This window comes from Poecilia mexicana, unplaced genomic scaffold (genome assembly GCF_051168715.1).
Source record: "Poecilia mexicana isolate PSO_F unplaced genomic scaffold, ASM5116871v1 scaffold_2, whole genome shotgun sequence".
In the NCBI taxonomy this organism is placed as follows: domain Eukaryota; kingdom Metazoa; phylum Chordata; class Actinopteri; order Cyprinodontiformes; family Poeciliidae; genus Poecilia; species Poecilia mexicana.
In genome coordinates, this window is record NW_028263371.1 from 27,708,914 (window position 1) to 27,731,963 (window position 23,050).

The window sequence follows — 23,050 nt, forward strand, 5'->3', positions numbered from 1 at the left end:
AACAAGTGTGGTGACCTGGAAAAAGAAAGCCTCAACTCCGAAAGGCCCTGAGGGTTTATAGGGTGCTATAAGGGATAACAGCTGGCTGGCCTTCAAGTATTTGCAACATCATTCCCATCAGACTCAGTTGAACTATGAGTTAACAAATGCTATGAGCTGCTGTTTGGGAATTCATGCAGAACAGCAGACTCTGTATGTTCAGTACATTGTGAAAGTCCTTAAATCCTGTAAGTGTTCCACATTTTTTCCTCATTATAACCACACAATTCAACGTTTATGAGCTTGAAGAAAGTTACTAAGACATTTAAGTGTGTAGATGTGAAACATGGTTGAGGTACAATCCATGGTTGAGGGCCAGCCATCTTTATTGCCCTCGTTGTTAGATTACAGACCCTGTCTCACAATGCCTTAACATGCTGCTACCTCCATAGAGCATGAGCAGTAATTTAATCAAGTCCTCTGACTTTTCTAAAGGGCAATTGTTAGAACAAACACAATTAATAAAAAGGGTGACTTTTCTGCTCTTTGTTCCCCCTTTTCTCATTTGAGTGGCTGAGCAGAATCCCCTGGCGGCATCCTGACTCAATTTGCATCTGGAAAGTCAAACCTGGCCTTTTTTCCACTGAATATTCATACGCTTTACATAAACGGCAAAAACATTTCCCAAGAAGAATTAAAGAAGAGGGATTATAAGTGCAAAAGGCTAAACTCTTATTGCTAAAACAGTGACACATTCATTGACTGCACAGCAATTTTGGCTCAAGCCATTGTTTAAAAAGTGTGTGCATCAGATTACAGTCCACAAGGAGACTATCACTCTTAAATGGCAGGCTTTCACTAAGGATGGTATTATCTGGCCTAATGCAGCTCAAAGATGACTGGGTTCCCATAGGATGGTTCTGATTGTAACAAGGTTCATTAACAAGAGACAGGACCTAGAAGCAGGAATACAATTGTGAATAATCTGCTAGTGATTTGGAATTTTAAGAGATAGTACAGAGCAGGATACATTCCATCGATTTTTGGGTAACCTGCGTTTTCAAACAAGATCACTGTCTTTTCAGAGGAGTGTTTTGTCCAGATTGATTGTTGATTGATTGTGTGTCTTGTGAAGCATTTCTGTGTTGTTTTGGCCCTACGCTCTGAATTATTAAATTGAAAAATGCAGTGACGACCCAGCATCACAGACTCCACTTCACAAGCGGGCATGAAATGCTTTCCAACAAACTGATTCATTGTTTCATCATTGACCCAAATTGAATGTTGGCTGCTTTCTCTGGCCTCTTATTAAAAAGACCTCAAATCATAGGAAAGAATTATGAAAATCTCAGTTTTAAGAGGCAATGAATGATTCAGATTTCACTGCTAAGAGTAAAACATCCTCAAATGGAATATTTGGTAGATTATTTGTGATCAGACCTTTTTACACTGTCTGTTGTTTTTAGACTAAAAAGTCAAGCTCTACACCCCCAAGCCTCCAAAATGAATGCTATTTTCCATAAATACCAGAATCTGGGTCTTTACAAAGAAATAAAAAAACTGACTGGTTTGACTTAGAACTTCAGAGAAATCCTGCAACCAGTCATGAAAATTAATCCACAAAGATTTAAAGGGACTGCACATTTCCTGCCTGAGGACCACTCACAATCACTGGCTAGGTCATCCAGCCACCAGTAGAAGGTCAGTGGCTGGAGGACTGCAGCGCTAAAAGTAAAGGATTAAAGGTCAAGCAAAGACCAAACCACCCTGACAGACAGTTGTGTGTGAATTGTAATGTCTGGCTTAGCTGTTCATGTATGGGGTCGGTTCTAGCTGCTCTATCTGCATATATGATTTTCTGGTTAAATGAGTTTGTACTCTACGTGCGTCCCACTGCTGAGCCACGGGAGAGGATTACTGTGCCGTCAGCTTTACAGTATGCCAACATCTGTCTTCTGCTGGGAGTCTTCAATTATGAATCTCCTCACCTGCTTGTAACCGTCACAAAGCTTCCCAAATGTACAGTACATTACAGCTCCACCAGAAGGTATGAAAAACCCTTGGCTCTCTCCACATTTTGTAATGTTGCAGATTTTTTTCTAAAACCTGAATTTGAACCTTTCAGATGGTTTTGTGGGAGTACTTCAGACATAAATCTGTTTTCACGTTTTTTACAACATTGGGTGAATTGGATAGCAGAATGTCCTCTGACCAGGACAAGCTATGAATTAAAAAAAACAATCATATGTTTATTACACATCTTATAATTTCAAATATCACTATCAAAAGGAATACTTCAGCACAGAAAGGGAAACTTGACAGTCACTGATATTTAACTTGTGAAAAGTCCAATTAGCTTAGATGCATTAGTATACAACCATACTATTATGCAGCAATTGTTAAGAATTTGTCGATGCTTCCTCAGTAAACTTACAAGTACATCTCTCTGAATGAACCGAGCCATGGTCTGATTTTCCGTCGGTTGCTGCTCTTCTCAGTTTCTGGCATTGTTGAGGAAGGATGACTAAAATCTGTTTCATGGCATCACATCAACTACAAGAGAGTATCATGTTTCTGCTTACCAGAACAAGCAGGGTGTGATGAAACAAGGCACAAATAGATTATTTCATAAAAGCGGCTCTGGACTTAACTCATGTCGGTTCTGCCATTTTTATTCACTATTAAATCTCATGTATTTGTCTTTATTTCATTCAAAAAGTCTTTTGGGGTGGGATTACCTTTTTCATTCTGAGTTAATTCTCGGCCACTTTTAGCTTAAAGTGATTTATCAAATAACAGTCCCTCTGCCCCCCACTATCCAGTAGCCGGTTCTGTTTCAGCTTTAAAAATCCATGATGATGTTATATTACAGGGTAAAATGGCATTTCTATGTTTTGCCGTCTCGTCTGCCTCCAAAAATTCCCAATTGAGATCATGTTAAGAGCTTTTCAAATATAAAGGCAAACCACAGCCTCCACTTCCCTTCATGCATATTTGACCTTCTCTGATTCTCAAACTGTATTTCTACATCTGTAGAAGTCTGTATTTTTACTTTTACCCAGCAGGCTTTGGAACAATGCAGCCTTTGGCTCTTAGGAAGCATTAGCCTCTGTCAGATGAATCGGAAAAGTCAGATTTTGAGGGCAAATGAAAGAGCTCTCAAAAGACCCCATGAAATCTTAAAGACTCTCCAGACCAGCACTTTTCATGCTTTTTCATTTGGCAAGTGGTTTAGGCAGTGCGCAAACCCAGAGGGTTTGTGACGAGACCACAGCTGTTCCGTGTGTTGGTTTGTTTTGTCGCCACAAGAGAAATGTGCTGTAAATGGGGCAGAACCTGAATTGGGTTGCAATTTGAAAAATCTGATTTTAAGTTGATTTAATCAAAAATTTTATACAGATTTGGTTTTTGTCCCTCAGTGGTCTCTTTTATAGCTGAAATCAAGTTACATTGTACCAGGCAACACTCTTTAAAGTTAATGAACTTTTATGATTTTCAGCCTCACTTCTTCTTCTTTTTTTTTTACCATCATGCTGCTTGCCACAGGAATACAAACACTGCAGGCACTCAAGTTTGCTTCATATTTGATGTGACAATATGAGGGAAAAGAAGCTAATATTGATAAATCACTGCTGCATAGATGATACATAACTTAGTAAGTTCTTAATTTCAACAAGACTGGGTCCTTTTTTCCAATGTAACCTTTTTAGACTTGATGGAGCCCAAATAAATACACCAGTTCACCATTTCCTTTTGAATAATGACTTTTTTAGGGTTTGGATTTCTAGAATTACAAGCTGTGATGAAAATGGTTGAAAAGTTTCCTTCACCAAAAATCATGCTGTGCTTATTTTGTGGCTGGACTTTGGTCAGTCCTCTTCTTTAAGTAGTTTTGCATTTTGATGAATGTCAAAGCTACCTGGGCTGCATTTTGAAAGATTTTCCATCAGATACACCTTTAACTGATAACTGGTTATTAAAGGTTTGTGCCTCCTTTCTTAGATTGGTAAATAATCCGAACCCTAGATGCAGAACCCTTTGCAAATATAAATTTTCCCCAGACTCTAATGACCTGGTTTGCTCTGTAAGACACTAATTAAAACACAAAGGCGCTGGAGCACAGAATAATGTGAAAAATAAATGTAGACCTGACTTTCCAGGAGGTAAAACATTTGTTTGCCTCATTAATTATCAAAGCACCATACTGTTGGATACACTTGAAGCCTATTGATTTTCCTTGAAGAGGGTGAGCAGTCCGTCTTCTATTTACCGGCAAATACAAAAAGGCAAAAAGGTTTCAGGCAAGGATGAGGGAAAAGAAATGGCAAGATCTTTCAGCAGACATGAGAAATCCCCAATCCATTAGAGGTCTGCGGTTCTTTGGGCAACACTTACGCAGACACACATCACCTCAGTCACTTTTTCCGCTCTGCTTTGCTGGCGGTTAGCTTAAATTTCTGTCTGTCAAGTCAAAAGCCAAGGACTGCTTTTGCGCTCCAACTTTCCAGAAATCTTCTTAAACATGTAGAATATTTAGCACAATGTGACACAAGTGGACATTTTAGATGTCAGTTTCTATTAACAGTTGAAGACTGAAGACTAGAGTCTCTATTTGTCCTCTGTAAGTAATAGTCGCATCCCTGTACAAACTTGCTAGCTGTTATATTAGCCTCTACTTCAGCCATGTTGGACATTAAATGATGGAACAATGAATGAATGAATCTTTATAATTGTTGGTTTCCCTAATTTGATTTTTGGCATGTTTAAGTCAGCTTTGCCCTTTACTTTGAAATTATTTTCAGACGTTCCTCTGTATTCCTGAGAGGCTGGCTAAAAGGCCACTTTATGGTCCTGTTTTGCATTCCCAGCTATTGTGTTAAAGCCTCTGTAGATCAGCACTTTCTGAAATACTCAGACCAGCCTGTTTGGCACCAGCAACCAGGCCACATTCAAACTTATTTCAGCTCCTTTCTTTCCAATTCTGATCCTCTGTTTGAACTTTGCTGTATCGTCTTCACCATGTCAAGTTGCTGCTATCGTTTTGATTAATTTTGCTAACTGTTTTAACAATCAGTAAAACAGATGTAACAGATGTGCCAATGAGAGTAAGTCATTACTAAACCCACATTTTCACTTATGTACACAGGAGAAGCTGAGTTTTGTCAGGTAGCTTTAAACCCTTATGAAGAAAACTGCATTTCAGTGGAGTTTACTAAGGTACTTCCAGAGCCATTGTTAGTTTTACCAGAATGGGATTGACACCAAGGTCCTGGGAAGACAGATTTTGGACAAAAATTGGTAGCAGATGTGTTGGACTTGCCCTTTAGAGCTCCACCAAATAATCAGTTTGGATTTCCATCAGCGACTGACAGGACAAATGTTTGACATATCTGAAACCTACATCATTATGGTTGTGGTCACTGAGAAAACAATAAGTCAGTTGCTCTGGGTCAGAGAAATGGAAAGGATTGGATGCTGATTCAGTCGGTTCTGACTAGACCACAGACGTGGACCGGCACTCCCTGCTCCAACCACACGGTAAGTGTTTCCACTCACAGAGGACAGGAAGAATTTGAACCAAAATATTTCAAACAAAACAAGAGGAAGTGGTTTTCTTTAAATCCTTTAGAACTGAAGTAGAACTTTCAGAAGTATTTTATGGTTTTCAAGGACTATCTGAAGCAGATCAGCTTCTGTCATGCTTTACTATACAGGAAGGAGTATTTATAAAGCTCAGGAGATTGAGCCCTTCATCATCTTCAGCTGCCTTGAACAATCTCTGGTTTTTAATAAATTCACAGACACACATGAGGCTTCTGCCCCTGCTTTCTGTTATTTTATTTCTGGTGTGTGGGGACAAAAAAAAAAAGCTTTAAAAAAATGCTTTACTTCAGCTGCTGAAATACAAAAATCCACTTTCTCTGCTTGCTGCAGCAACAATTTCATCATACTTATACAACATGCCCACGTATATTTCAATCCTTGCAGTGCTGTGCAAAGCAATTCAATATATAGCCATTAATTCTGAAAGTTGTACAATTGCCCAGACACAGCTATAAGTTATCTTGCTGATTTATTATATGAGAGAAATATGAGAATAAAAAGCACAATTTCAGCTGGTTGGTTGTGTCTGGAGTTTCAGGCCAACATTGTTTGACCTTGTCCTGATGAATCTGCTGCCAAAGGCTTTTAACATCCACTGTCCTTGTGTTTTGCTTTTTGAGCCAAAGTATAAAGAGAGATGTCTCACTTAGTGTAGTAAACAGATCTTTTTTTTTTTTTGTCATAAAATGTTAAGCTGTAGACTTTCAGACCTTCCTAGATTTCCAAATGCTATTAGCATCGCACAGGTACATCTCAAAAAGTTAGAACTTTGTGATATTCTGAAATTAATAGTAATGTAAAGATTTTTTTATGTTCTTTAAAAAAAGAGAAAAGAAAAAAAAAATTTAACATACAAAAAAAATGCAAAACATTTTCTACCATAATGTTTGGACAGTCATTCTGTTTAGAAAATATAATAAGCAGACATGATTGATCAGAAAATATATGAAAAGTACTAGAAATCATCATAAAACACCAGAAAGAATCAGAAATGTAAGAAACATCTCAGGTCAGTCAACATGTCAGATGATTTTAAGCGATTCAATAAACTATAATAAAATATATTGGTAATGTCCGTCTGTCCACAAACACTGACGTGTTGTGGTATAAAACATCCTGTAACATAGTTGTTGTTTTTTTCTACTGCCAGGTAAATAGTCTCTACTAAAAACTCACCGCTAATTCAGTTGCCAAAAGTTGGATGTTAAATATCTTGAAGCAGTTAGTATTTTTAACATGACGAGCCAAAAGACGGCAAGTTTAAAGTCAGAAATGACTATGAACCCGAGTCGTGTGGTTAGGGAGGGAAAAAAAGCTCAGCAATAAGGTGCTGCGCTAAATTTAGGATCAGTGATGCGTCCAACCAGGATAATGAAAGGCTTCTTCTTTTTTTAAAAAAGAAATGTAGTAAGGAAGTGTAATGGAAAATAAGCCCAACACTAAACGAGGAGTGGAAGTGACAGCCAGGTTCCTTATATCCCATAATTACAGCTCCACCACCTCATCTCCCCTCCTAACCTCCTGTCCTGTCATTTCTCCTTTTAACACCCGGCTTCACACTTCTGCTCAGTCACAACACACATTCTCCTTCCTCCAGCCCTGTCAGCTGTCATTTAATAACACTCTTTCCTGTGACTTTCTCAGCTCCTCCTGGAATCACCCAGGCCACTTGACATTTGGGCTCACCCTTGGGAATGCTTCCTCTGTTTGTTTCACATCCAGTCTGTAAGAAGATCTCTGTTTTGTCAGCCACAAGTAACCTGGCAAGAGCTTTGCCAAATTACATACAAGCTAACTAGGGCAGCTAGCTGGATCCCTGAGCTTTACTGTTTAAAAATATTAACGTCTTAAAAGAGTAAATATAAATTGATTTCAAAGATTTCCATGCTAATATTTACTATTCCTGCAAATAATATATTTAGAGAGATTAGAGACCACAGCTTCATGTGAATATCTAAAACCCCCTTAAAATGCTTATAGCAGCCTATTGTAGTAGATAAAACAATATAATACATTATAGTTGCAGTATAGTTGGTGCAAATATACATCAAAATGTATTAATACGGAGAGTGGTATCAGGTTAATATCAGCGAGTTCACTGTATCCATGCATGAACTCTTTGACACAGACAAAATTATCCTTTACATTCCATACTAAATTAGTCCATCAATGAAGTACAATTATTTTCTTTATTATTTGAATATAATAATTTGTTAAAACGATCCTTCTTCCCGTGTCGTAACTAGTTTTTAACTTGCTGCAACACTCCAGTTACAAATTAAACTTTTTTTCTGGTTTCATGGTATTGCAGTTAATCTGTCATTCCAATTTCTCAAGGACAAAATTGCTTTTCATCATATTTCATATAAACGTTGGCTTTAAACACTTACCTCAGACATCTGAGGTGCGCATTATATCTTGCATGGACTTTCCACAAGAGAATCCAATAAAAAAGAGCCTAACCCTTCCTAAAAGTCAGACAACATCCAAACAACAACTTGTAAGTGGTGAATCAATATTTCAGTCTTCTGTGCTGCATTGTGAGCAGAGGGCCTTCTCCAAACAATTGGATCCTGACCTGCATTATTCATCTCTCACTCTTTCAGTCCTCTTTGACTCAGTCGCACAGGGGAATCAACTTTCCCAAACCACACTTCAGATAAGAAAACCTTTCAGAACACATGCCTTTTCATCCTTGATTTTATTTATTTTTTTTTTTTTGGTACTCCGAGTTACTTTGTGCCGTCCCTCATACATTAATGCTAACCAAGTTGAATAATGCATTACTGCATTATCGTTCCTAAAATCATTGTGCCTTAAGCCATTGGGCCTGTCAGAATGCCAATGAGTCAAGCCAACAAACCCACTGCTATTGTGATTTTCATTTTAGCTGGAAAATCTCTAGTCTGCATGTAAGCCCACCAAAATATATTTGGTATCTGCGTTTATAAGCATGACAATCGCGTTAAAACACAGGATAGAGCACTTCCAAGAGTTTCTCTGGAGCACCAATCTCCAGCTCCAAAGTCTGGCTTGTCAGACTGAATTTCTCTGTCCTCTTCAGTCTTCAGTCTGATGAGAGGAACAACGAGAAAATTCTGAGCCTCTGAACAAAGACGGCATGCACCAGTATATTTCGTAAGAAGATTAGATGAGTAATCTGGGGTCTGGCTGTTTAGGGCTCCATATGTTAGTATGAGAATTTTAAAAACCAATCCTAAAATCCATTGTAAAGAATATAAAATGGAGACAATGTGAGCTCACTTGCTGGAACACCGGCACCGAATAAATAAGTTATGTTCTTTGCATAAGTGTCAGCAGTCTATTACTGAACCATCCATTAAATTTGGGTCAAGAGTAAGGATCTAAAAGTTGCAGGTTAGGACGGGTGCATAAATAGTAGTGGTCAGACATCACTGGCATATAATAAGCCAAAGTAAATTATTCTGAAATTTTAAGTATTTATGCAAAAAAGAAGCTGAAGCCATGAAACAGTTCAGTCGCCGCTGTGCCTGTAACTTTAAGTATCCACTTAGCATAGTCGAGCTTCAACAGAATGGCTCAAAATCACGCAGCAGATTTTTAATGAACTTGACATTTAATGCTTCATGGCTTTTAGTACGTTTTTCCCTAATGTCTTTTCACAGCGTGTAATTAGGCATGGACCTTAAACAATGCGTGCGTGCCAAGGTTCCTAACAGGATGAGATGAGGATCACTCGGCTTCAATCAGTGCATCATCTGCGTCCGGACTATTACAGAGACTGGCTACTTAATAGCCTTTGAATTAGATGTGGGGCTGATTGCTCATTGATTAGATGGGAATGAGGGCAGTGGATGTCAATCGCTTTACCCAAAGTGACTTTAAAGATCTCGTAGAGTGGACCCTGGAGGAGAATTTTGTTAATGGAGACATAAATCAGGACACATATCACACCTATAAGTCTGCTATTATAATTACCGTAACAAGACTCAGAATTCTCTAAAAAAGAAAAAAAAAAAAAGTTTGTCGGTTTGTGTTTTACAAAGTGTTTTCTGGGACTGATGCATCCAGAAAGGTATCACAGCCAAACAAAAAGTCAGATCAGGCGTAGTTATTACACCTGGAACTGAGAAAAAACATAAAATAACAACAAATATTGGAAATTTGAGAGTAGTAGTAGTTGAAGACAATTGTGAGGAAAAGTGTGTCCTGCAGGCAAAGCATAACTTTCTTTTTTTATTATTTATTTATTTAACCAGTTAAAACCCCATTGAGACCCAGATCTCTTTTTCAAGGGGGACCACAGACATAACTCAGGATAGCATAACCTGTTAGAATGAGGCATGAAAGCATCAAAGCCAAGGGAGAACCATCTTTCCAGAATGCATTCATTCACCCCCTCTGGAAAGTCCATCTGAGACATGCAGGACTGTAGGCCTGAGGTCTGGAATTAGACACCGCTGCCCAAGGCACTTATGGCCTCCTGTCAAAGTGAAAACCAAAACGTCTGAAATAACTTTGAAAGATCACATTTCCTGAACTACAAAAGCAAGGAATAATGTGAACTGGGATAAAATAGTTCTAAGATTTGTAAAAAGTCAGATCATCTCAGGTTCTACTGAGTGTTTTAGTACATTATGTAATTTGTTTGGCATTGCTAAAGAGGCATTCCTTAGTCATTATACCTCATCTGTCCTACATAGACTCTTTGCTCTTTGCTTTCAGCAGAGCTGTCTTCCTTTCTCACTTCTCATGGAGCTCCTCCTTTGGAGAACCAACATTCAGCTTCATAAATGTCCTAATAAGAGGTGTTGAAAATAATTAGGCAAAAAGTTCAACATTAGTGCCACATCCTTTAAGTCTTCAGAATGTAACTATTTTCACATCCTAAAACAGGACTTTCAAGTCTTCTCCTGGTTATCTCCGACTTAATAATGTAACGTCGGCAGCATTCCACTCGGAAAGCGGCGACAGAGTTGAAGACGTGAATTGAAACCAAATGGTCACCAGAAACCTGGCTATAAACAGGATATTCTCAATATCACGTCTCGGCATGCCGCACAGCTCTATCCACAGAGGACTCAACAAAAACCAGCTGGTCATCCCTCTAAGAGGCTCATCTGTTAAACGTGAGCGCGGGTGATGAAAATCTGTCTCTTTAGAAGATTGCTCTAAGGTCAGCGTGAGGAATGTGTTTTTGTAGATGTTAAAGGGAAGTTAAGAAGTGAAGTCCACATACTGAAGCCAGGCATCACAAAATTCAGTGGGTTGATGGATGGAGTTACACAGTCATAGGTGTCCGATGTGGCTTAATAGAAGAATTGTTAATGTGAATCCTTCACTTTCAATTTCAGCTCAAATGTTTAATTCAGCAACCATGTTTTATTAAAAAAAAACAAAAAAACTGTGAATGAGCAATAAACATCAGTCATATTGTCTCTCCTGGTTACTTTCCTATTGTAGGAGGACCAATCAAAGCAGAGTTACAGTGTCTTCATCTTTTACTTCTTTTCTGCTTCAGGGTCGTCCTTTGTGACTGCCCAATCAAAATTAAGCTTACTGCTACACAACTTCAACTGTGCCCACTGAGAGAATACTTAAATATGCTGCTAGTTACAAAACCATATCCAGAGAATCTGTTTGACAACATAAAGTTGGCTAAAAAATCTCAAAGAGAAACAATCTGGGAAATTAACGAGAGAAGAAACAAATGCAATTTGGAAAGGATTACAAAGCCATTTGTCAGGATTTAAGACAAAAGTGAGATCAGTTATTCACAAATAGAGAAAATATTCAATTTGAAAGTGGTGAATTTTTCCAGTAGTGGCAAGCCAAAATGCATCTAAGAGCACAATAATGACACAACCAGAAGGTCAAAAAATTAGCCAGAATGACCTCTGGAGCACTGCAGGCCTCATTTACTTTACCTTTTGACATGTTCATGATTGAAACAGGACTGGGCAAAAGTAGCATCCATGATGGAGGCAAAAACCCCAAACCAGTTTGAACATAAGGAAATCAGACAATTGTCTTACTTTGGGTTTTTTTTCCATCAAACATATTGATGCCAACCCAGATTTGCAGGAAAATATTCTAAAACTCCTCATCTTTTGTTCTTTGCTGAAACGTTTTAAGGTTTTAAGACACAATTTTAAGGATCTGACATAATTAACTAAATGCTTTAGAACATTAGCTGTTCTGATGTTCCAGGTTTAGGGGGGCTGTACTTTATAGGCTCTTTAGAGTTTGCTTTTTGGTCCAGCTTCTCTTGTCTTGACATACCTTTATGGTCACCGCTGCAGTGCTCCCTCATTGAACCTAATTGCACTGGTTGCTCATTGATTGCAGCCCTGCCTGGCATAAACAAGTGACCTGTAAGGCTGATCTGAATGTAGATTTGCTCTGCTATTGATTTTGGTTTAACTTTTGAACCTTGCTTCAAGACTTTGTTTGCAGCCGTTCAGACGTATTTTAACGAGAAAAACCAGGTTGTTGGCACAGAACAGAAGGTCATATATGCAAAACACCCAATCTGAATTGAATATAATAATAATAAAAAAAATAACTGATTATAGCACTTTATCTGAATGTTTTATTTTTTGAGAATATTTATGTGCCTTCTAGCTAAAAAGAACAGCTGTAGATTAAAAAGATCATACGGGTGGGATGAAAGTAACTTCTCTCATTTGGTCTTCACACAGAGATGTGCGTTTCGAGTTTTGCCAAATTGTGTAGGAACATGTGTGCATCGTCACCTCCTGGGGCAGATGAGTGTTCTGGTTGGCTGGTTACTGCTGCCCATGTCACATGACTGCAGTTGTCACATTCATGAATGCACGGTGCGAATAATGCTGCTTCCTCAGCGCCTTGTGGGTCCTGTAGCCACAAGGGGTTTGAGACGCACTGCAGTTGCTTTGGAATATATTCTTTTTTTAATGTTGCATTCAATTTTCACTCAGTATATGACTGTTTTGATTCTTAGATTTTGTTTTTATTCTATTTTGGCTGTTTTATTGAACAAATTGTTGCAATTGGAAGTGTGACATTTTTTGCGGGGGTGCCTGTCTCCTTTGACCTCCCCTTGCAATTTAGAGCACTCGTCGTTTTTACGCTTCTTAGCTAAAATGTCCAGATGCTTTAAAGGAAAAGAGCTTAGGGTTTAAATTGAGACACTGTAGCAGAGATTTGTCATCACCTGAGTGTATGCGTGTCAAACAGCCATGCAAGGCAAAGCCCAGCCATGAAGGATGACAGGTTACCTTTAACACTTTCTCTCTTTGGGGAAAAAGGTCACGAGTGATGATGTTGGTGTTTTGACAGAATGTCTCATTTATAGGATTCTTTTTAAATTTTATATGTTTATAGAACTGATGATCTGTCTGAGGAGGTGATCCTATGGACTTTTTGTTTGGTTTTGTCTGAGTTCATACTGCTTTTGGTTTTTCTTGAGTTTTTGACATTTGGCTTTCTTTTCTTACAGTTGTCTTGTGCATAGTAGTTTCTGCTACTAATTTTTATCATATGCCCATGTGGTGTTGGTTTCAACTTCACAAGGAAAACTTCCAAGAAGAATTAGGAGTGTGTTTATGGGATATTTTGATTGTTCTTGATTAAGCACATTTGTGAGGTCAAGCATGTATTTCGGATGAGAAGGCCTGAGCTGTGCTGTTTGTGCTCGAAAGACTTGACTGGTGTGCTGTGTGCAAACCAGTCTTTCTACATTGAACTCGCTCATTTGTTTTTAGGAACCTTCCTTTGTGCACTGGTGCACAGCCATGTTGGAACAGGAAGGGACCATCCCCAAATGTTATCCAAAATGACTATGTGACAATAACTAAGAAAAGGCAGAGGCCAATTCCTACCTCTGCACCAAACTTGACACAATTCAGTCAGGTGAGGCCACCGCCCAGTCAACTATCGGTTACACATAAGTAATTGAAAGAACTGAATTCCATCAAAGGATGAATACATACTTTTGTCAAATATTGCACCTCACTGAGTTTTTTTTACCGTCTTTATACGTTTCTGCCATTAACAGTTATTCTCAATTCCTTGGATTTGCTTCCCTCACATCTCCTTTCCATCCTCTCTGTTGGACTTACTCGATTTACTTGATCCTGGTCTCACTGACCAGGATCAAACCTTCCCTTTGGGTTGGTCCTTACCAGATTTTCCTGTTTACCAGTCTTCCTCTTGTTTTATCTGGTGTCACCCTGTTGTCTCAGGGATTTTGCCCCATCTCCTCCTTTTCCTATTTGCTTGTAGGATTTCTCCTTTTTCCAATAAAGTACCTGGAACATGATCAGACGTCCCACTGTCTGCATTTGGGCCCATTGCAACAAACCCAAGACATCTGCTATTTGAAGAAGTATCCCTTTTCTAAGTGGAATAATTTAGCTCTACATATGTTAGGTGCATTGGGTTAAGCAAACCCTGTGAAATTTGATTCAGCCTTTCTCTGCATTAGCCAGACCTGTGAAGTTTGGTGCAAACTGTAAGACTAAGCAGTCTGAAAGAAAAAACCTTCTAGATACATGAGTCATGCAACGTCTACGCAGGTCATGAACTGCAGCTCTTTCAACTTGCCTTCCCACCAGTCTGGAAAAGAAAATATGAGGTACTTATAAACATTTTATTTTAGCTTACTTTCAAATAAACATTTTATTTTCACTCACAAATTTCCAAACGGGCCTAATAAGGAAGCAAACTTTTTTTCTGTCTCAGCATCGGGCTTTTGGTCTGCATGAAGCAAACGCATGACTAGAATAAACCAACTGTGGCCACTAATGAGGACCTTGTGGGTACACATTCCTTTCAGGATGTGTCTGCGTGGAAATGTTTCTGCAAGTATGGGCAAGAAGAAGAAATGTTTTGCACACTGTCCAGATTGTTGCACTCACAAAACATTACCTCAAACGACCCTCCTAAAATATGATCAAAGAAAATGAAATCCACATTTTATTTAGTGGCATGCATGAATTCTCCTTTCCCTTCGGGGCTGAGCTTTTGAACTGGCAATTTCAACTCTGTCCGTGTGGATGAGTTCATGCATAGCTATACGTTTTTTTTCTGCCTAATTTTTTTATTTTTATTTTTTAACTCGGTCAACTGCATAGCTTTACTCCAGGCCAAGTCATTAGCCGCTAAAATAAAGGAGCTTTGTTTTGTTGTCATGGTCCGCAAAATTCTATTTAAAATCCGGCTCCTTTCCAATGAGCCGACAAAGAAAAACAGAAGAAGCGCACTCGCAGTACGGAGCGTGGAACAAACTGCTCCTGTGTCTACACTGATCCCAATTAGTCAGAACGTCCTGAAGCAGAACAGGACATGCTCATTTCAAACATGAGCTGCATGAAAGAAGCTTGATTGTCTTCTAAAGTAGAGTTAGTGTTTGAAAGAGTCAGTGGATAACTTGGATAACTTCAACTTAAATTAATTTCTGAAGATATTTATCTAATCAGATGCTATTATTATTCCAAAGGCACATGATGGAGAGCATAGTCAAAGTAAACGTTAATTGAACATCGTCACTACTGCAGTTATTAGATTTTACCCTTTCAGTCACTGTCTTGCACAGCAAGTAAACACTCAAATCTCGATACTATATCTTAGCTAGTGTGTGTAAGGTTGTGCTAACTGGTAAAAGGCCTCTGATGGAGTCTGTAATAAGCTAACAGTTAGTCAAAAAACATAAAATCATAGTCCTCTTTTTTTTATTCTTTTTGCTCAAACATGTTTCTTTTCACTAAACAGAGAAAGACATCTTTAGTTTAGACTTTGTGTCATTTCTGTACCTTTTGTGTATCTTTACTAATCAGCTGTTCTTTTGATGTCAAATAAAAAAGTTTTGAAGCTCTTGACTGACCTCTAGTGGCAATCCTGATCAATGACAGCAGATGGAGTAGCAGCAAATGGAATCGAAATATGACTAATATCTCAATGTTACCTTGAAAACTCATTTATTGGTTAGTAATGAGAATTTTTACACAGAACAGGGATATTTATTCACATTCAAACCACAAAATTCTATATATTTAGATATTGATATATAGAGAGTTGAATCCCTAAGCAAGCACTTTCTATATTCGCTGATCACCAAACTTTTTTGTTTTTCCTTTTGTTCTTTACAGTTTGGCCACAGACATGTTTTCTCAGGTGTCATGTTAGGTAAAAGCTCTGTATCTCTAAACCACTTGAAGCAGATGCAAAAACTCCCGACTCATGCCTTGGCGCCTGACATTTAGCCGTGAAGAGACTTAGAGTCGCTTTTCTTCTTCCCTGCATTTTCAAACGAGCCGTCACAGACGAGGCGCACAAGGACGTCATCGCTCTCTCCGACTTCCTGGCTGACGGTACTTTTGTTGCTGCTCTGCTGGCTTGCTAGAAAAAGCTTTCACAGCCTCTTTGTATCCCGAAGCACCTAACAAAGCACAGCCTCGAGGTCGCTTTGATCTCCCTGAGCAAAAAGCTGCCAAAATAATGCAGACAAGGCACACAGACGGAGGCAGTAAACTCTGCAGAGAGTGCATCTTGGACTTTAATCTGCAGCTTGTTTTATTTCCTCCAGTTTTTGATCAAAATAAGAGGCCTTACCTCAGAAAATGTTGCTGTGGGGATGGCTTACCAGCAGTGGTGTTAGTTGAAATTGTTTACCTTTCAACTTTACCTCTTATTAATAAATGTATGGAAGAAACTTGGACATGACAGCAGGTTGACTGAACCTTACAGGACGGTCGTAAAGCCACGACCTTAGGCCTTAATGAAAATTTGTCTGAAAGCTAATCTCTCCCTATTCTCCAGTCGGTATAAAATCTGTAGGATCTGGTTTAAAATAAAATAATGTATGTGAAGCCAACAAATTTGCAGCAGTTACCTGATGCTATCGTTAATTAGGACCGACATTTTTATAGAGATCTCTGACAACAGTTTGAATATGCCAAAAAGAATTGAGCAACATCTACCTGAGAGATGTCCAATGTGACCCTGGTACTAATTGTCCATAACCAAGTCAGCACATCGAAACTTTTTAGTGATAGACTTTTTCTGTGTAATATTTTAACTGCAACACAAAATATTCATCTATTAATAATCATGATTTTTGCTTTCGTTTTCGTTTTGGATTCGATAGTAAATAGCACCACACATGCCCCATCAACATTTCTTTAAAATCAAACCCAGGCACTCAAATCTGCATTTTATGAATTTATGATAACAATGAAAACCAAATGCAACAAATATTTTCATAGAAATAGTGAGTCAAATCCTGGTTTTGTTGCTAAGAATAGACGAGAAATTTTGTGATCCACAAACTCTTTTGATGGGACAGATTTTAATATTTTTTCCTGCAAAAAGCTCTAAACTCATGTTTTGTGTTGGGATTTGCTGCTATATAAATGCACTGAATAGAAATGAATGTTCATGAAATGTAGTATGTACATATTAAAGGACATCCAGGTGTAAACTTTACCATATTTAATTCGATGGTAGCATATGCTGATGAGGACACGCAGTACAAAAGCAGTAACCAAACACATAACCTTTGACCCCGTAAAAGCCACCAAAACAAAACAGGCTCTGGTGGTTTCACATTTAAGTCAACAAGACATGACATTAAATGAGGACCATTACTGTCTTTTTTCTTCTTTTTTTTTGTTCTTCCTTTTTTCAGTTCAGATTGATACATTGTATTTCATATTATAACATTGAAGAAACCCACAGAAGTATAAAATAAAAAAGTGAGCTGCTATACATGGAGATACCAGACCTATGGCACACTCAATTCCTAGCATTTATTCCAAAAGGTGCTTTAAGTCACATGCTTTGAATCTCCGTACTGATAGGCGGGTGGGTTTCCATGGAAATCTTACAACGTGGGAGGCAGGAACAAGCTGGAGTGCGTTTTTCCAACACTAGATGGCACCACCTGCATTATGAAAACCATTTCTTCTGTTATGGGGCTGTATTGTGCTGCCCTATAGAACTCAAAAAGGGATTTATATGAGCAAATACGATTTGTGTAGAGAATAAAAAAGTGAAATATTTGCCTGCAAATATTTTACTTCACAGTCAAATCTGAGAAGAATCGACCAGACTAATCAATGTTTATAGATCAATGTCGTTAATCAGTTGAGTCTGAGTGTTATGCAAAATAATTAATTGCTAGCTCTGAAAAGAACATTTTAAAGAATATTTCCAGCGCCCTACATCATTATCAACACTCCTGGTAAAGATCTGTAAAAGATCTTAGACATAAATTACTTTTTTATTGCAGTGCATGACCTTTAAGTTGTTAATGTTTGCCCATATCTACAGTCAAAGGGATTACTGAAAACATTTTACAAGTGCTATGACAAAGGCACACATTTATCTCAATACAGTCCATAAATCTAAAAAAGTAGCTTTAAGGAAAACTGCATCAAAATGTGCCAGTTTGAATTCTCCTTCTCTCCGTAGCATTAGGTCCCATCAGCATGTTGCTGTTTATGTATTACAAGAAAAAAACAATCTTTTTCTGTCTGACAATTGCAAATGTAAATGATTGGGGTTACACTGCAGAATCAATACAGAGACAAAATAAAAATAAAATACTAATAATCTCTTCCCGTCACAATCCCAGATTTCACACTTAAATTCTTTGGAAAACACAACTTTACCAGGGGTGGCAATAATTATAGAAGAGGCTGTACATTTTTTTATTTAATATTTTACACTAAGTATATATATGTTTGTTTGTTTGTTTTTTACAAAAATCAATAATACCATGAAAAAAATCTTTCTTTTTTTTTTCCAAATTTGACCTATTTTGAAATACTTGTTAAAAAAAAGAAAGAAAAAGAAAAAAAAGACATCTCAATAATTTTAATATCTATGCATGGTCTTTAAAGCTAAACTTTGTATTTTTCCATCAGAATCTGATAAATTTTCTGTTATTGACCTGATACTTTGGTTTTAAAATCAGATGGTTTTTTTATGCTTGTGAAATAAAAGAAATATTTACAAAATCTGTCCAAATGCCCATCTTGAACATTTGATGAAGTTCCCATAGTGGAGCTTTGGCACATTGTGTCCACAGTCCAGCAGGCGGCAAGAGCGCACAACTTACAGCATTTAAGCCACAAGAGAAACTTTCTACATTCAAAAGGAAATATGGTAACAAAAGAGGGCCAAAAAGCATCTAGACAAACCAGCAAAGCAGGTGTGTTAATTTTACGGAGACACTCTGAGGAAAACATACATATGTTACATTATCTTACATATTGTACAGTCCGATAACATTTAACATTAAAGCATAATTCAAAGTTTGATCTTTGCAGAAACGTGGTTGAATTACATCAATAGTATGCACAAAAAAAGTTAGCAGCAAATAATGATGCGTACATCTTAGAGTTTGTGTAAAAAAAAAATAAAAGCAATAAAATGTGTTTAAAAAATTGAAAAAAAAAAACGTTTTCCATCAGGGTGGATAAGCTGACTCTTAGTGGAATACTTGGGTGTTTTCTCTACAGGGGCATATATATTTTGAGGTATTTTTGGTGGGCTCCTAACTCACAAAAAAAAAAAAGGTCACAAAATCCATACAAAGAAGAAATACTTGTGGCTCGTAGATAAGAAGAAAAAAAAAGTCTGTATAAGGCAGGAGCTGCGCATGTAAACAACTTCATGGCGCTGAGATGCGGGAGCTCAAAGGGGGATTCTGAAGAGAAGGAAAAGACAGAGGGGTGGTCAGTGAAAGGTTTTGGAGACTACAGTCTTGAGATCACACCAGCGTCTCCGGCAGTGTGTCGGCGTTGTCTGACGAGAGCAGCTGCCAGATCTGCCACCGTTCCCGCTGCCAGTCCTGCCACTCAGAACTCTGCGGAACCATCTGGCCCGAGTTGGTCTGCGGGGTTGTCGGCCTGCCGGGCTGCGCCGGCCGGGGGGGCGTGGCAAGCTGCGGCAAGCTCAGAGAGCCTGCCACACGGTGATGGGCGTTGTAGGGGGGAGGGGAGCGTCCGTCGCTTGGTGACCGGAGGGGGCCCGGCATGCTGTTCAGGTGGGCTGTCACGGGGGGGTTAATGTTCAGGTGGAGGCGCGGCTGCCCCGTCTCCGAGTGGGGAGCCGTGCACAGTCGGGTTACAGGGGGGTGGGATCTGCACTCCGGTGTCGTGTGAGTCCGTTTTGCGTCCGTGTGCAGTTTGACGTCGCCGTGGAGTCCATCAAGACCTTCCTGAGAGCTGCGGGAGCTTTCCTCTGACATGTTGCCATGGGAACCTAGAAACAGCATCACATCATGAGCAAAAGTCTTCATTTTAAATGAATAAGAACACAGAAATACCTGAACACTTACAATTGGTAATAAAATAATCATTTCCAAAATCATGAGACTAACATTCTACAGCTGCTTATTTTTTTAAAATAAGAAGACATCTGAATAATTCAATTAAAAATGTAAACTAACACACAGATTCAAGTGTTTATCTCGGATATTAGCTTAGAGAAAACTATAGAAGCTCTCTATTTTGCAGTTATATCAATAGGTTGATGACCTCAGGAGAACCCATTGAATATTTTTTATTTTGTGGTGCAAGTTTGAAGTCATAATACTCATGGTGCTCAAAGTGGTAACTGATTTGAAAGCGGTTACCTGTATGCGACTGATTCTTGAGAGCTGGCTTGAGAGTGGTGTGCCATGTGCCCCAAATGTTAGCATGCTCCTCTGAAAAAGGTTTAAAAAAAAGTTACTTTGTGTCACAGGAGAAAGAAGACTCAGTGAGTTGATAAGTTCTGCAGAGCTGACCTTTGGAAGGCTCTCGACTCCAGTCGGCCACCTGCTCCACCACAGGGAATTGCTGGTCACCGGCTGGACTCCCTGGATCCCCTCTTCGCTCGCTCAGCACCGGCGAATTGTTGTCGTAAGGAGAAACTTCACCACTGGACACCTTGTTGGAGTCGCTGGACGAACGTCGCTCGCTCAGAGCAAAGGGCTCCTCAGGCTGAAGGAGGTCGGGACTCCTGCGGTAAAACCAAAAATTAGGGAACGTAAAGACGGCCAAAGAAAAACCGAGACATGGAGACGGTGAATGAATGCGACTCACTGTGAGGCTTTCCTCCTGAGAAGATAGTCGACCACATCTGGATCCGTCTCCAAAAGGCTCATCAAGACTTCATTTTGCAGATCGGGGGGCACCTATAAAACAATCACATTGAATTCTTCAGTCAATGCTTAAACACCTCTAAATTTACAGCTTCCACTCACTAAGACCTTAAGTCCATATTTGTGGGGAAAAAAGTAGCAAAAGTACAATAAAATAATGAGAGCTCAGTCTAAAAAGTTTAGTTCCTTCTCAAGTTATTGAGGACTCTTAAAGTCAACACAAGCAAGCAAATGTGAATTTGAGTGCATATGTGCACCTAGCAGAGCCACAAACCATGAAGAGGGTTTGGCACCCTGCGATCATCCTCTGCAGCACGGCGATGACGGCGGTGCTCTCCTCGGCCCGGGCAGAGCTCTGGACGCTGAACTCCTTATCCGAGCTCTTCTGTTTGTGGAGCAGGTTGGGCCCGAAGATGGTGGCGAGGTTTAGAGACGTCATTTTGTTCCCTGGAATCTAAAGTAGGATAGATTTAGGCAACAAAATGAATGTTATGCTTGTTGTACATTTGTATACTATGCCTAGAGTTAAAGTACTAAGAGTATTTTTGTAATTTTTCATAACTTCTTAGCACTTTCCCTTTTTGATCATTTGGTCTCGGTTTCCATTTTGCTCCTAATGCCTTACATTCTACTCTGCTTTTCACCACATGGGCACATTTACCACAGTGTTTTCTTTTGTGTTGAGGCATAGTAGCTCATATTTAGCAACAAAATGTACAATCCCAGCTCAGAAATCTGAATCCAATTAACTTTCTCTTGTCCAGTTTACTCCCCTTCCACACCCGGTCCCTGTGGAGGGATGGGAACCACTAGCAGCCAAAAAAAGTAATGAAGAGATCTTCACAATCTGGTGTTGAACATCCGGACTTCCTGTGACAGGGTCAGGACGTGAGAGCCTTAAATCCACTTTCAGTATTTGAGTTCATTGTCATGTAAACACATTAACACACACACACGCACGCACACACACACAAAATACATTTTCATGTGCAGAAGAACTTGAGCAAAAACCGCGAACACTCCCTGGAAGAAAATGTACTCCTTCAGGGAAAAAGTAAGAAAAACAAATCTTTGAAACGTGTGTAAAAAAAAAAAAAAAAAAAAAAAAAAAAAAAAAAAGGTATTGGTGTGGAAACAGTGATGAAAATCACAAAACATTTTGCTGAAAAACAATTGGAATAGCATAAAACAGTTTCAACATGTTTTTATTTTCTCTAGTAAGTCTATTTCTGAAATGAAAACCTCATATGTACCTATTTGATTCCCTGTCTTTAGCCAATGGGACCTAAATGTCAGTTTAGTTTGCAGATCTGGGAGTAAGTGCAGCCATTCACATAATATCTGATGTCATAGCCACTCCAAGACCACTTGGTAATCTTCCATCAGTGTTTGTGCAGAGCATTTTCTCCTCCAGGGCTGCAAATAGAGCCTGGTTAAACAAGCCGCTTCCTGTTACTTGTTTTTGGTTATTTCCACCAAATGAGGTGGAAATAAACCTTAAACAAACCGCCCAGAAGATGTTTAAACGCCTTCTCTACTCAACCCGATACTTCTGTTCAGTCCTCACCTCCTGACCGTCCTTGGTGTGCTGGTCGTTGGCGTGGTCCGCTACAGTGGACAGGAACTCAAGCAGGCGGTGAAGAGTGTCGCTGTTGCATGCTGGGAGAAGGTAGATCAGCAACTGCGTGACGCTCTGCTGCTCATCCAGATCCAACACTGCGCCGCACAGATCAGGAGGGAATAAGATGGAGAAAAAGATACCCGTCTGGGGAAAATGTTCACTTTCTCATAGGTTTGATTTGTTCTTGTAGTTCTTAAGGTGGAAACGGTATGGTAACCAGAAAGTAGCAGATGGTCGAGGCTCACATGTGGTGTTGATGAAGGCCGTGTAGAGCTCCCGTGTTAGAAGCGCGTCGGGCATGTCCCTGAGGAACTCCTTCAGCAGAGCCGCCACGTCGTGAACGCTGTGCTCCTCGTCCAGCTGCACGTCGATACCCCGATCGAACTCCTCCCGCAGCTGAGAGCCAAGGAGAGGAAGAGCGACTTTCAGAAACATCCTCTCCACTAAACAATGGACATTATATTCTTTGAAGCGACACACCCGTACACATTCCCAACCTTCTGACCCTCTAAACGACTGTATCCAGACCACTTCTGCCAGTATGAGTTGTAATCTTGACCATCTAGCCTTTTGGAGGACTTCCAGACGGCTCATTCCAGTTTAGCTTTTTTTAGGAGATGATTTAAAACACATCACTTCCAACACATTATGATTTGAGAAATTTGCTCTAATAACCACGAATCATCCAGGACTATCTGAAACGAACTCAAAAATAAGCTACACACATTCAG

At 39.2% G+C, this 23,050-nt stretch overlaps 2 protein-coding genes across 4 annotated transcripts in view; one reads left to right on the forward strand and one right to left on the reverse strand.

Moving 5' to 3' along the window:
* LOC106917008 (MSL complex subunit 3) overlaps nt 1-23,050 on the forward strand; it is a 193,549-nt gene that overhangs the window by 110,359 nt on the left and 60,140 nt on the right. The gene's annotated exons all lie outside the window — the stretch shown is intronic.
* Nucleotides 17,023-23,050, reverse strand: part of LOC106917006 (rho GTPase-activating protein 6-like) — a 57,261-nt gene continuing 51,233 nt past the window's right edge. For both annotated transcript variants that reach the window (XM_014985661.2, XM_014985663.2), the window contains exons 8-14: nt 22,565-22,715; nt 22,266-22,414; nt 20,973-21,152; nt 20,640-20,731; nt 20,342-20,556; nt 20,189-20,260; nt 17,023-19,815 (exon numbers count right to left, since the gene is read on the reverse strand). In XM_014985661.2, coding sequence (XP_014841147.2) covers nt 19,322-19,815; nt 20,189-20,260; nt 20,342-20,556; nt 20,640-20,731; nt 20,973-21,152; nt 22,266-22,414; nt 22,565-22,715 — 1,353 coding nt within the window. In that variant the 3' untranslated portion in view covers nt 17,023-19,321. The remainder of the gene's footprint in view (nt 19,816-20,188; nt 20,261-20,341; nt 20,557-20,639; nt 20,732-20,972; nt 21,153-22,265; nt 22,415-22,564; nt 22,716-23,050) is intronic.